We start from the raw sequence: 13,391 nt of genomic DNA on the forward strand, positions 1-13,391 counted from the left end.
AGGAGATAAGTTGAGTTTGAAATGCTATTACCTTGCACTGCTCTGACAAGACTGTAAAAAGGAACTTTAAGTATGCGTGCTGAGTGTAAGCCCGTGTTTTTTAATGCACCGCCTTGCATTCAATGTGAGTGCCAAGACTGGAAATGTGAATTTCCTGAACATTTTTTCTCTTTCTTCCTGTTCCTCATATGTATCTGCAGAAGTGGCTCGCAATGAGGAAGACAAAATTTATGGTGCAGTCCTGAGATCCTTCATCTCCTACCTTGGCTGCACCCCACAGAGCCCCAAACCTTCCAGGAGAACCTAAATGACAGGCAGCTCCCAAGAGAAAATGCTACCCAGCCTGCAGGGCTCTCCTCCCGAGAGATAAAAGGCAGGCTGCTGGGATGTATTCATCCCTGCCTTGAAGATGGTATCACAAGCAGGGCTGCAGCCTGTCTGCAAGCCCTGTGTGCACAACTTCAAACAGACGCTCCGGAGGCGGCGGGGCCGGGCTGACTCACCCGGCCGGCTGGGTGGACACAGCCTGTCCGAGCACATCCCTGGGCACAGCTCTCCTGTCCTCAGCTCCCTCCGAGGGCTCTCACACGGCACGGGATGTTAGTCATTTCGGCTTTGTATTTTATTTTATTATTTTTTTTTCCTTTAGCTCTCCCCTGCAGAGCTGCGGTGGGGGAATTGCCGGGTGACCTGCACCGCACGCAGGAGGCATGGCTTTGCTTTAGGGGTTTAATTTGGGTAATTAAATTATCCAGTATTAATGCCACGGGTGTTCCTCGGTTTGAAATAATACTATCCAAACTCAATCAGAAAATATATGGAGCCACCAAAAGTTAATGCAGGAATTGCACAAGTGCTAGGAAGGTACCAGCACTTTATGTTCTCCCTTATGGGCTTTGTCTTTCTTGCATAGCCTTGTTGCAGAGTGGCAAAGCTCAGAAACCCAGATCCAGGATTCTGACAGGAGCAGCGTTCCTGGCTTTTCCTTGGCTTTCCTGTGAGCCAGGGCAGCATACAGGAGGAGGAACACAGAGCACAAAAGCAATGAAACTGCAGATTTCAGACAAGATTATTTTGGCTTTGCCAAATTAATTTAAAATGTGCAACTGCTCCCCAGAAGGGCACGTACATCTATTAGCAAATGAGGAGCAGCATTTGGGAAATTGACTTTATTTCTTTAAGAAGCTTGGGAGGGGGAAAATAGAGACCCACTAGAAGTCTCCACTAACAGGATCAGAGTTCACTCTACAGTTAGTAGAAGATACTGAAAAATGACTTGAAGTTATTCTTTGTTTTATAAACTAAGTGAATGAATGCAAGGAATCCAGCTCTGAGCTCTTCAAGTGTTCTGCCTCTTGCATTCCGGGGGCTTGTTCCTATATTTGAAAGGCTACTTTGTGCCTCAAGACTACAAATCTTTTCCCAAGTACTTAAGTCAGCACAAGTTTCCAATCCTTTACATACCCTACACATAACCTTAGGTGCATCACACAAAAAAAAAAAAAATTTTAGAAAAAAAAGAGAAAATACAACTCTCCCAGCATTAACCTGCTGTTGTCCTCAGCCACTTCCACCCCACAGAGATGTGGGGACTCCACATCTCTGGTCTCTTTTCCCTGACTGCCCCACTGCTGGACCAGGCATAGAGCAGCAGTGGCCGAGGTGAAGGGAAGGACAGACAACAGCACAGATGTGTGACAAACTGTCTGCTGTGTGCATTTAGCTACATTAGCTCTGCAAGACACTTAAATGACAAAAAATTGTGCTTAATAACTGGGAAGCGACACTTAGGAATGCAAACCAAGGGCTGAAAAGTAAAGGAAACTATGTGGCAAGGGCAATTACCAGTTGGTTAATAGAAAAAAATAGTTCAACCTGCATTTACAATGAAAATGGGTGCTACCTATTCCTTATTGCCATCCCATCTTAGTGGGATTTTGGTTAGGAAGAGTTTATCTGACGAAGTAGTATAGTTTGCAGCAACAACTTTTCACTTATGGAAAATCTAGTGCCATTCATAAACATACTTACTTACTAGTTCCTAAGGGAAAAATAAAAGTCACAGTACCTTCTCATTCCCAGGGCCCACTCCATGTTACAGCCTGGAAATCAAGAGGCAATGTACCTGGAAACAGCCAGGAAAGCACTGTGTACCTGAACATTAAGTGCCTGATTACTGTATTCAGAGATCTCACTGAAGCCCTCAGCAGGTGCTGAAGTTACTACAACTGACTTCCCCAATCTCACTGTGATGGCACTGACATTTACCTGCAAACCCTCGATAAGCCTGAAGTGGGTTTGAGTCATTTGCAACAGCAGCTATCAAACAAGCCTTTTACAAGCCTCACATTCCCCCCTGTGATGACTGCAGCCAATGAAGAGAAACCCACAGTCAGTGAGTGCCCTGCAAAGCAGAGTAAACCAGAGTGTCACATGGTTATTAAATACTGAACAACCTTATTGTTACATCCCTTCTTGGCACAAAAAACTTTTTATAGTTTTTTTTTTTTTTAAATATACATCACCTACAAGCTTAAGGAATCAGAGTCCTAAAAATTGTTTGCAGTAGGGAGAGCTGGCAGGGCAGCACCCACCACGGTTCCCAGGACACCAACACTGTTGGCAGCCAAACAAGCAACAAACCAAAACACGGAGGCCGATTGCCTTCAGCTGCCCACTGCTCTGCAGTTTTTTCCCTTAAAGGACAAGCCAGTCCGAAATGTACATGTCATCAGGCTGCTGCTGGAGACCTCATTAAATAGCAGCACCTCGGACTCACAACGCTGCCTGCCAGGTTTTTTCTTTTCTTATACAAATGAAAAAGCTCTGCAGACAGTTTGCAGCAAAACCAGACGAGTTTAACTACTACAGGTTTTGCCTATTCTATGAAGTTCAGCATACCAGCTCCTTACTCAGCACTCCCAGTTTTGGGGTGTCCTTGCCAGCTCCACTTTTGATTTTCTGAAGAAAACACACAGAAAAGTATTGAAACTCAGCGTGTACACAAGCAATCCAAGAATAACTCAGTACTTTACAGCTGCCCACAAACCGGTCTCTATTTTATCAAGCCCCACCACCTGTCAAGCAGGACTATTTCTGTTGTCCTCATTTCCCCACTGCTCTCTCCCAGGCACACACACACACATGCATTTCCAAGCTAGGACCTGCAGTCTGGACACCAGTTGTGGTTAAGAGCAGGTCCTGCCCCAAAACAGCACCAGCACGTAACTCTGGGGAATTTCTCCCTGCTGTGAAAATCCCGGGAGTCACACTCCCACTGCCCCTGCCACAAGGGTGGGGGGGCTGCAACACCAGGACATCCCCTCCCCAGCACTCACCCCAAGCTGGGCTGCCCTCAGGAAGCCCCCGTGCTCTCTCCCCCTACCACTCTAGGGGCATCAGCCACCCCTCCAGAGCCCAACACTCCCCTGCTCCACTGCTGCCACCATCCAGAGCCACATACACCCCAGAAAGGTCTACCTCATCCCCGCCCCCCCCCTCCCCCCCACTACTGCCCCTTCACAGAGAGGAGAAGCAGGATAGATTTATGCTTTTAAGACATTTTATTTATAACCAAAATTTCCAGAAGCCAAACTTGGCTTTTTTTTTTTTATCTTCTGTAAAGGTTTTCATGCATAACTTGAAACTTTGTCAACTCAACAGTCAAGTGGTAACTTTAGAAGAGACAGAGACAAACATCCAGAATACAAACAGCTGTATCTGAATTAACAACATTTGTCTATTACTAACCTTATAAAGCAGGACGTGCCTTCCCTCTTATCAAAACCAAGCTGACAGATCTGCCTTTATACACACCCAACAGAATAAACTCTGTTATCGGCAAGGATGTTTTCCTTAAACGTTAGAAAAAAAACAAAGCAGAGAATGGAGTGACTGTCCATAAACCAGTCTGTATTTCAGTTCTCTTTAATCTACTTCTTCAATGGTCGGGCCACCAGAGCCACCTGCCCCAGCCCCTCCATCTCCCCGGTACAATTTTGTGACGATCGGATTGCAGAGTTTCTCCAGCTCTTTCTGCTTGTGCTCATACTCTTCCTTCTCAGCCATCTGGTTGCGGTCGAGCCAAGAAACTACCTCCTTACACTTGTCAAGCACTTTCTGCTTGTCCTGGTCACTGATCTTTCCCTTCAGTTTATCATCCTCCACTGTCTGCTTCATGTTGTAAGTGTAGGACTCGAGGGAGTTCTTGGCTGCCACCCGATCCCGGTTAGCTTCATCCTCTGCTTTATACTTCTCTGCTTCTTGCACCATACGGTCAATGTCATCCTTGCTGAGGCGACCCTTGTCATTGGTGATGGTGATCTTGTTCTCCTTTCCTGTGCTCTTGTCCACGGCACTGACATTCAGGATACCATTGGCATCGATGTCAAAAGTGACCTCAATCTGGGGGACTCCTCTGGGTGCTGGGGGGATGCCCGTTAGGTCAAACTTGCCCAGCAAGTTGTTATCCCTTGTCATAGCCCTCTCACCCTCATACACCTGGACCAGGACGCTGCTCTGGTTGTCTGAGTAGGTGGTGAAGGTCTGAGTTTGTTTGGTAGGGATGGTGGTGTTGCGCTTAATGAGAGCAGTCATCACTCCTCCAGCCGTCTCGATGCCCAGGGACAGAGGGGTGACATCCAACAGCAGCAGATCCTGCACATTCTCAGACTTGTCTCCCATGAGAATAGCAGCTTGTACAGCAGCGCCATAAGCCACAGCCTCATCAGGGTTGATACTCTTGTTAAGCTCTTTACCATTGAAGAAATCCTGCAGCAGCTTCTGGATCTTGGGGATCCGGGTAGAGCCCCCCACCAGCACAATCTCCTGGATCTGGCCCTTGTCGAGCTTGGCATCACGCAGAGCTTTCTCCACCGGCTCTAGGGTGCCACGGAAGAGGTCAGCATTAAGCTCCTCGAAACGGGCACGGGTAATGGAGGTGTAGAAGTCAATGCCCTCAAAGAGAGAGTCAATCTCAATGCTAGCCTGTGTGGAAGAGCTGAGGGTGCGCTTTGCCCTCTCACAAGCCGTGCGCAGCCGCCTCACTGCTCGCTTGTTGCCAGCAATGTCACGCTTGTGCTTGCGCTTGAATTCTTCCACAAAGTGGTTCACCATGCGGTTGTCAAAGTCCTCCCCACCCAAATGGGTGTCACCAGCCGTGGACTTTACCTCAAAAATCCCATCCTCAATGGTAAGGATGGAGACATCAAAAGTGCCCCCTCCCAGATCAAAGATGAGCACATTCTTCTCTCCAGCCCGGGTTCCCTTCTTGTCCAGGCCATAAGCAATAGCAGCTGCAGTGGGCTCGTTGATGATACGCATCACATTGAGGCCAGTGATGGTGCCAGCATCCTTGGTGGCTTGGCGCTGGGAGTCATTGAAGTATGCCGGCACCGTGATGACAGCATTCTGCACCTTGCACCCTAGATAGGCCTCAGCAATCTCCTTCATCTTGGTGAGCACCATGGAACTGATCTCCTCCGGGAAGAAGGTCTTCATCTCCCCCTTGTACTCCACCTGCACCTTGGGCTTGCCTCCCTCATTCACCACACGGAAAGGCCAATGCTTCATGTCTGACTGCACCGTGGGGTCGTCGTACTTGCGGCCAATGAGGCGCTTGGCATCAAAGATGGTGTTGGTGGGGTTCATTGCTACCTGGTTCTTGGCAGCATCCCCGATGAGCCGCTCTGTATCGGTGAACGCAACATAGCTGGGTGTGGTGCGGTTACCCTGGTCGTTGGCGATGATCTCCACCTTGCCGTGCTGGAAAACACCCACGCAGGAATATGTGGTGCCCAGGTCGATGCCGATCGCCGGCCCTTTAGCAGACATGGTGTCGGCTGTCTGTGGTGCTGTTTGCTCGTGTCCACCCTGCCCGCTCCCTCTGCCGCCGCGGCGCGATATGCCCGGCTCGTTCCGCCGCCGCTCATTTTATACCCGCCGCCGCCGCTTCTGGAACCTGCCAGAACCCTGACGGCCAATCCGGACGCCCCTTGAACAGTCGTTTGACCAATCGCCCCCGCGAGCCGCCGGGGCGTGCCCGCCCCCAACGCTCTGACCAATCAGAACTGCGAGCGCCTACCCGCCAACCCGCCCCGCGGAGGCCGAGATTCTTCCGGGTTTTTCTCGTGCGCCATCACGCTCAGCCAATCCGCGCTCGCTCTGTCCATTCGCCCCGCCCCCGTGGCGGCCCCAGCTAGAAAGTTCCAGCTGACATGACGTTATGCCGGGGATTGACAGTAGCTTTGTCCAATGGCAGGCGGCCGAACACCGGCGGGGTGGGGCTACGGGACGCCCCCGCGCTCCGCCCGCTCGGACCCGCGGGGTGTGGGGGTTTGAGGGTTCGCGGTCGCTCACGCCGTGTGGTGTTTGTAATTCCTAAGCGCTCGGCCCGGCACTGGGGAATTTGCCCTTATTTGGTCGTAGGGCGGCAGAAATTTCGCCCTCCTTCTCTGACACAGACACACATCTCCCTTCAGCCTCCCCCCTGACTGCCAGGGCGGAACGGCCGCCACCCCTCCCCCGCCGCGGCGACCCCCGAACTGTCATGGCGGAACGCCTCCCCTCACAGAGTTCCGCGCCCTGCCGCTGAGGGAAAGTGCCTGAGGGAAAGTTCCGCCGAGCCCACGTTTAGCTTTATTTCGCCCGAACTCAGCCACCCCCGCCCCGTGTCTGTCCCGGTACCCAAACTCAGGGAGTGGCACCGGCTTCTCCCCTCCTGTCCCAGAACTCGGGGAATGGCACCGGTGCGGCTTTTGGGGGCCCTGTTGCTGCGTGTTCCTGCGTGGTGACCATTCTTGAACCGCCTCCAAATTCTTGTCTGTTGTGCTAATGTGAGATGTCGTCACGCCTATGTTTAGCAAAAGCTATGGAGCTATTAACTCGGAGCTAGGAAAGTGCTTTGATGAAAATATATTAAACATTAAAATCCGCTGTGGTTCCTCCAAATTATGCCTCCTTGCTCTGAGACAAGCACTTCAAAATATTCCAGTTCAAGTAAGGAGGGCAAAACACCAGCCTTAGTTGTTTGGGTTTTGTTTTTGTTTTTTTTTTTTATATACAGGGAATCTTAGTAAGTAGCTACTTTTCACTCCTTTACAAGGGTTGCTAAAACTTGGCTGTCCATAGACTTCAGGGAGTTATGTGAGAGAAGGATTAATGTTGCTGTATAATTGAATCCTCTTTCATTAGTTTTGTACCCAGTCTTCTGCAGTTTCCTATACCTGCCCTCACAGAAAACGTGTTATAGCTTTTACCAGAGTGATTTATATTCACATAATTATTACAGGCACTGTAAGTCCTGTTCAAAAACACCCTTGTTTCTATTTAGTGTATTTTTCAAAGCTTTTTTTTTTTTTATACAAGACATGAGATCTCCACCTCTTCTGTGCATCATGTGTGTAGTTTTGTGATGGAAGAACCTGGATTTCTGACCATATTATACGTGCTTAAATAGCTATCATTCTTCCACTGATCCTGGTCTCTTTTTTTCACACGGGTTCTGACCTTGGAGCAATCCAAAAGAAGTCACTGGAAAACAGGAACCATCAGCTGTCCCTGCCTACAGGAGCTGCTCTGTATATCCTGTGTGCATATTTCTTTGATGGGAAGGGTGTCGGTTTCTCTTGTAGTTAGACCAGTGACTGATTCATCACTGAACCATCTCTTCCTGTAATTCACTGCCACTTCATTCAGTTGATTGTATTATGTGGAACAGGGAGAAATGCCAGAGCAATACAAAGAGAGGTGGATAATATATTCTGTTTCAGCTGAAAAGTAGATGTTATTATTTGTTTCCTTGTGAAGACTGTCCCTTAGGAACACTAATCATGCACAAGAACCCTGTTTTAATAGCTGCAACATCAGACTCTGTTATTCCAGAGTAAAAAGACTCCTGCCTCAAAAACACATATATAGAAACAGTAGATAGAAAGAACAAGTGGAGTAGGAAATAACACAATAAACAGTCTTGGCAGCAAAATTAATCTGATGTCTCATTTAACTATAGCTGTAATCGACAAAGGTTTATCCAATTTAGAAGTGACATTTCATTTATTTGGCCCAAAGCTTTTAACTTGTTTTATCAGCCCAGGCACAAAATATACACAACAGCTCCAGACAAAACTTGTTTGGGGTTTCCTCGGCCCAATAACTAGTGCGGCCCTGATATGGTTGTGCCAATACCCACATGTGCTGGTAACCTGCTGAAGAGGTGTTTGCATTGACTGGATTATTCCTCACCCTGAGAGTACTCCCTCAGTCCTGTTTATTTCATCATTTGAGTTGTTTTGTTTTAGTAAATCTGAGGAAAAGATCTTGGAGGAACATGAGCACACCATTTTAATGCTATTGGTGCAAAGAGATATCCTAAGGAAAAATCTAAAGGTCTCTGGACTGAGGCTGTTTAGCTTGTTGCAGAAGGTCATTTAGCCTGTTGCAGAAGTATTTCTTTCCCAGCTGGGCACACAGGTGCTGTTTCCTTCTGTACAATGATATGTCTAGGTCCCAGCTGCTTTTTAAGCTTTCATTCCTACTCAGTCAGAAGTTCACGTGATATTCTTGCATTCACCTCTTACTGATGTCCTTGGAGAAAGTCCAGTCTAACGAGAGGAAGCAACCTCTAAAACCTCATTAGACGTATTCTCTCTTCTCAGCAGAGCCATTACCGGCCTGCTTTTTGTCAGCAGTTTGTGAACCAACTCATCCATGCAGTCATCCTCTCAGACGGGAAGAGCCACATGATTCCCTTTTATGTTGCTGCATATGCAATCATGGTACAGGTGAGCCAAACCAACTGGTTCAGAAATTAAAGAGCGAGCTTTATGGGGAGCACTTCAGCACAAGTCTGATTTTCCCTTTAACAAAACATTTGCTGTTATTCCCTCATCCTGAATCTGTAAGCCATATTTTCACAGCAACTTCCAGAGCAGCAATTCAGCACCTCTGGCAGTGGCAGGCCTCTTTCTGATCGATTTATTTGTGTTTAGGATTGATTATGCACCCATGTCTTCTGTTTGGCAGTGTTATGTAATACGCTGTAGGCTATTCTCCATTACACCACCCAGCCAGAAATGAAGATGATATTTAGATTTCTTCAGTGAAACAAGAGCTCAGTATCTGGATCAGAACTGAGAACTCAATCCTTATCTTTATCTTGATAAAAGGAAGATTTTTTCCCCCACATTTCATAAAGCAATGTAGTATAAAAATAAGACTGAACCCAAGTTACAGTTCAATCAGACACCAGCCACATGGATCATTAAGATAAAGTTGAAATGCAATGAATCATTTTTTTGGGTTTGTCAGTCAAAAGACCTTAGATCTTAAATTCTGGTATCCATTTCTCTCATATCCATTTCCCTAATACCCATTTCCCTTGTAAAACTATCCCAAAAATTGCATACATCAAATTGTATTGGTGAGAATGGATTATTTCATAATACAGCACTCCTTTCAGAAAAGTCTAAGCAACTGCTATTCTAAGATCAAGTAATACTTCGTCACAATACCTTTTCATCACTGAAGTTCTTCATCTTGTTTATGTTTGTGAATGTATGTCTGGTACTTGGAATTCAGACAAGAACTACCAGTGTATAAAATGACAAGACTCTTCTAACAAGGTGTTGTATTAAAAAACATAGTTTATGTGGGGGGAACTATGTAACTTACTTTGTATTTATATACCTCCAGGTTTTGTGCAAAGCTGCTTCTCATTAATTTAAAGGGCAGCCATAATGCATCATCTTACTTAAATAAGTGCTCCTTTGTTTTTGTGAATAACAAATACAGTTTTGCAAATCTGTATAACATGTTTTTTGGCAAATTACACAAATGCGTGATCAGTACTATGGAAATATTCAGAACAGCAGAATATAGGGCACTGTAATTTCATACTGCCAAACCAGGAGTTCATGAGTCAGATCTCCTAAAATTATAAACCTAGTGGCTTTATTCACCTTCTGGCTTTTTCATCTTTACCATACGTTCAGATTACACTTTCAGGATTTTCCTGCAATCTGCAGGTCTAATTTTTTTAAATAAATAAATAGCTCATTACGCCATCTTACAACTGAAACCAGGCTGCCTCAGATGGATTAAACTCAATAAAATAATGGAAATTGTCAGCCCTGATTAAACTAATGCTTCATGCTTCTAAGAATAATTATTTTATAATTAAGTGGTTTTTAAGCACATTTATTTACACAGATGTCTGACAGTTTGCTGAGGCATGTTTAAAAGCTGAAGTTAGTATCTCTAGTGCTAACTAGATAAACTGGTGTGCTGTGCATTTTAGGTAGTGAGTTCTTTATTCCTTTAACTGCAGCCTCCTTTTCTTGCAGCCAGTACCAGCTCTACTGACAGTCCTAAGCAAGTGTCTTTAAAGCAGAATGTTTTCCAGTGATCACAGAATCAGATCAGAAAAGGTCATTTAGTCCCATTTTGTGTTTAACCAAGATTTCCTGACTTGCAATTTAAGGCAATTCTTTGTATTGGTATTGACTGTGGATATGAGAAATGGTTGTGCCATTTTTCTTTGCAACCAGATTTTATGCATGAAAATCATTGTCTTTTCCCTCTACCATCTCTTCTGTAAAATGACTTAAAATCACTCAATCTGTGCTCAGAAGCAAAATCTTCTTGGTTTACAGATATTTACTGCTTTCTTCTGGATTCTCTGCATGCACCTTGCTTCTTAGTTTTCAAGTGCTATGCTCATAACTGGAGATGTTACCAGCTCTTGCCTTAGTGGTTCTGAAGGAGCAGATGATACTCCAGTTTCTACATTTCAGCTTTTACCTTTATTTGCCATGACCATATAAGGTCATGATGTTGCAGATTAATTTTCAAAATATGATCAAAAATAGTGCATCAATTCTTTTCAGTTGAATTTGAAAGGGTGGATTTAGTTTAGATATAAGGAAAAAATCCTTTACTGTGAGGGTGGTGAGGCCCTGGCACAGGTTGCCCAGAGAAGCTGTGGAAGCCCCATCCTCAGAGTATTCAAGGCCAGTTTGGATGGAGCTTTGAGCAGCCTGATCTGGTGGAAGGTGTCCCTGCCCATGACAGGGGGCTGGAACAAGATGATCTTTAAGGTCCCTTCCAACCCAATCCATTCCAGGATTCTATGAAATTAAGCAGCTGTCCCTTTATTTGCACAGCTAATGGTTCCAGCTTGCACTTGTTCCTATTAAATAATATGTTTTCAGGTCCCATCTGTACCTTGCCATGATTATTCTGAATTCTAGTCTTAGCTGTTAATGTACCTGAACTCTGCTTGGTCTTCTCTGAAGATGTTAAAATTATACTCTATATGGTCTAGGGAGTAAATAAATTAAAACAGACCATTTTATCTAGAACTGATGGGGTTAAACAATATACTGCAATTATTGGCAGTAACTGTAAGGCTGTAAAATTATGCTAAGTCTTAAACAAAATTAATAGTGTGCTGTAAACACAGGCAAAGACCACTACTTCTTACTCAGTGATCAGTATGTGATTAATCTCTCAGATTTACTGATATGCTTAGTGTGAACAATTTTTATAATAATTGAATGGCATGCTATGAATTTCTCTTGTTTTCTCATTTCTGTGATTATTTCATATATATTCATCTCTGCTTTCCCTCTTGCCATTAGCAGATGAAGGGGAAAAACACAGGAGCTGATGAAGCAGGTGGTAACTCCACCCTGTTGCCAGGACTGTTATCAACTCAGGTATAAAATGGAATTCAATGAGAATAATAAGCAGATTTGTAAGAGTATTTTATTAAAGATACTGTCGCAAAGCACAGAATAAGCTTTAAAGATGATGATAACTAACTTGGAATGTCTTTACTGATACTCTACATAGACTAGAAGTAATTGCTAAGATACAGAACAGTCACAGCCTGTTCCAGATGTCCTACACTTTGTATGCTGTTGAAGGCAATGCTATAAATGTATTCCCTCCTCTCCTCTGCTTTGTGGTGGTCCTACTCTTAAGGTCCTTCACGTTTTCTACAGAAAGGACATCCCATTTGCTCTTAGATATCTTGTGCCTTCTCCCTGCAGAGTCCCCTGTGGTGTCTGGCTTTGCCCAGATATTCACCATCCTCCCCTTTGCTCCATACAGCCACTGGGACTGAAGTGTCACCATTCCAGTGCTGCACTGGAGGCTTTTAAAATACCTACATTAATGTTTAAGGTATTATGTGTTAATAGAGCTGATACCTTCAACGTCTATATGCTGAAACATTGGGGGGCTACATAATTAGATTAAGCAACCACATTCAAAGATATCTGAACATATTTTCTTGCATTTGTATAGTAACTTTATAAACTCAAAAAGAGTAAAGCAAGCACAGACACATGCCCTATACAAGCTGCAATACAGACAATATCGTACACACTTTGTAACAACAGTAATGAAAATGATGCCAATTATAAATAAAATTATAGACAGACTCTTCTTGGGATAACAGTTATAGTGAACAATGAAACATCCTTTTATAATAATGAGTAGAATTAGTATGATACGTAACTACAGCAGAATATAATCAGCATGTTTAGTCTGCTTACATGTCTTAATTTGATCTACTCTTGTCTGAGAGAAGAAAAAGAAATTAATATTTTTATAATTCATGCTTTCCCTAATTTGGAACAATTACTGCCTTACTGCTTTTTTGGTTAGGGTTCCCCCCTCCCACCCCCCCGCCCCAATTAATTTAGCTGGAAACATTAGCACTCCTAAAATGTTCAAATCTGAACATGAATGCCTGATTCTCTTCTTTGAGCCAGCTTTTGCAAGGCTTAGCTCCAGAACAAGGTGCACTCTGTGCCCTGCGAAGATGATTTCACATTTACTCGTCTCCTTGTTGGTAAAACGTTTTTTCCCATTCTTTTTAAAAGACCAAAGCACCATTTTTTTACTCTCCACATACAAGCACTGTGCTCCATGGAAGGTCCTCTTCAGCTTGCAAATGATGATCATGGTAGCAGGGGAAATCAAGTCAGCTGGATCTCTCTCACCATCCTGTCCTTCCTCAGGGACCCTCTGTCCTCAGTTTTAAGGGTTTTTTTCACCTCTTACTCTTTTATTTTTCTTTTTAAACACTTGATAGGTTAGCATTGTGCATGAGTATAAACTTGTAATGTTTGAACTAAAAAATCTACACAGTTTTTGACAGCAACTCTAAGAAGCCTCATTTCAGAAAAGGAGTACTCCAGCATGTGAATAGAAATTTTTGCAAATTCATTTCAGTGCAGCCCTTAACACCTGGCATCTGCCTCTTTTGGCTGTCTGCTGCATAAAAGACTTCAAATTTGTTTTTTACAGCTGTAAGTAATAGTCACAAGGAAGTAAGATTTATGATACATAGTAGAGTCCAAAACAACTTTAACTGCATGTTCTAA

At 44.5% G+C, this 13,391-nt stretch overlaps 1 protein-coding gene across 1 annotated transcript; it reads right to left on the reverse strand.

The window, feature by feature from the left end:
- Nucleotides 1–3,540: 3,540 nt before the first annotated feature.
- On the reverse strand, nt 3,541–5,911 carry HSPA2 (heat shock protein family A (Hsp70) member 2). The gene has a single exon (XM_062495724.1). It carries the CDS (start codon nt 5,830–5,832, stop codon nt 3,928–3,930), a length of 1,905 nt encoding a protein of 634 aa, XP_062351708.1. The 5' UTR covers nt 5,833–5,911; the 3' UTR covers nt 3,541–3,927.
- Nucleotides 5,912–13,391: the final 7,480 nt, after the last annotated feature.

This window comes from Cinclus cinclus, chromosome 6 (genome assembly GCF_963662255.1).
Source record: "Cinclus cinclus chromosome 6, bCinCin1.1, whole genome shotgun sequence".
NCBI lineage: Eukaryota > Metazoa > Chordata > Aves > Passeriformes > Cinclidae > Cinclus > Cinclus cinclus.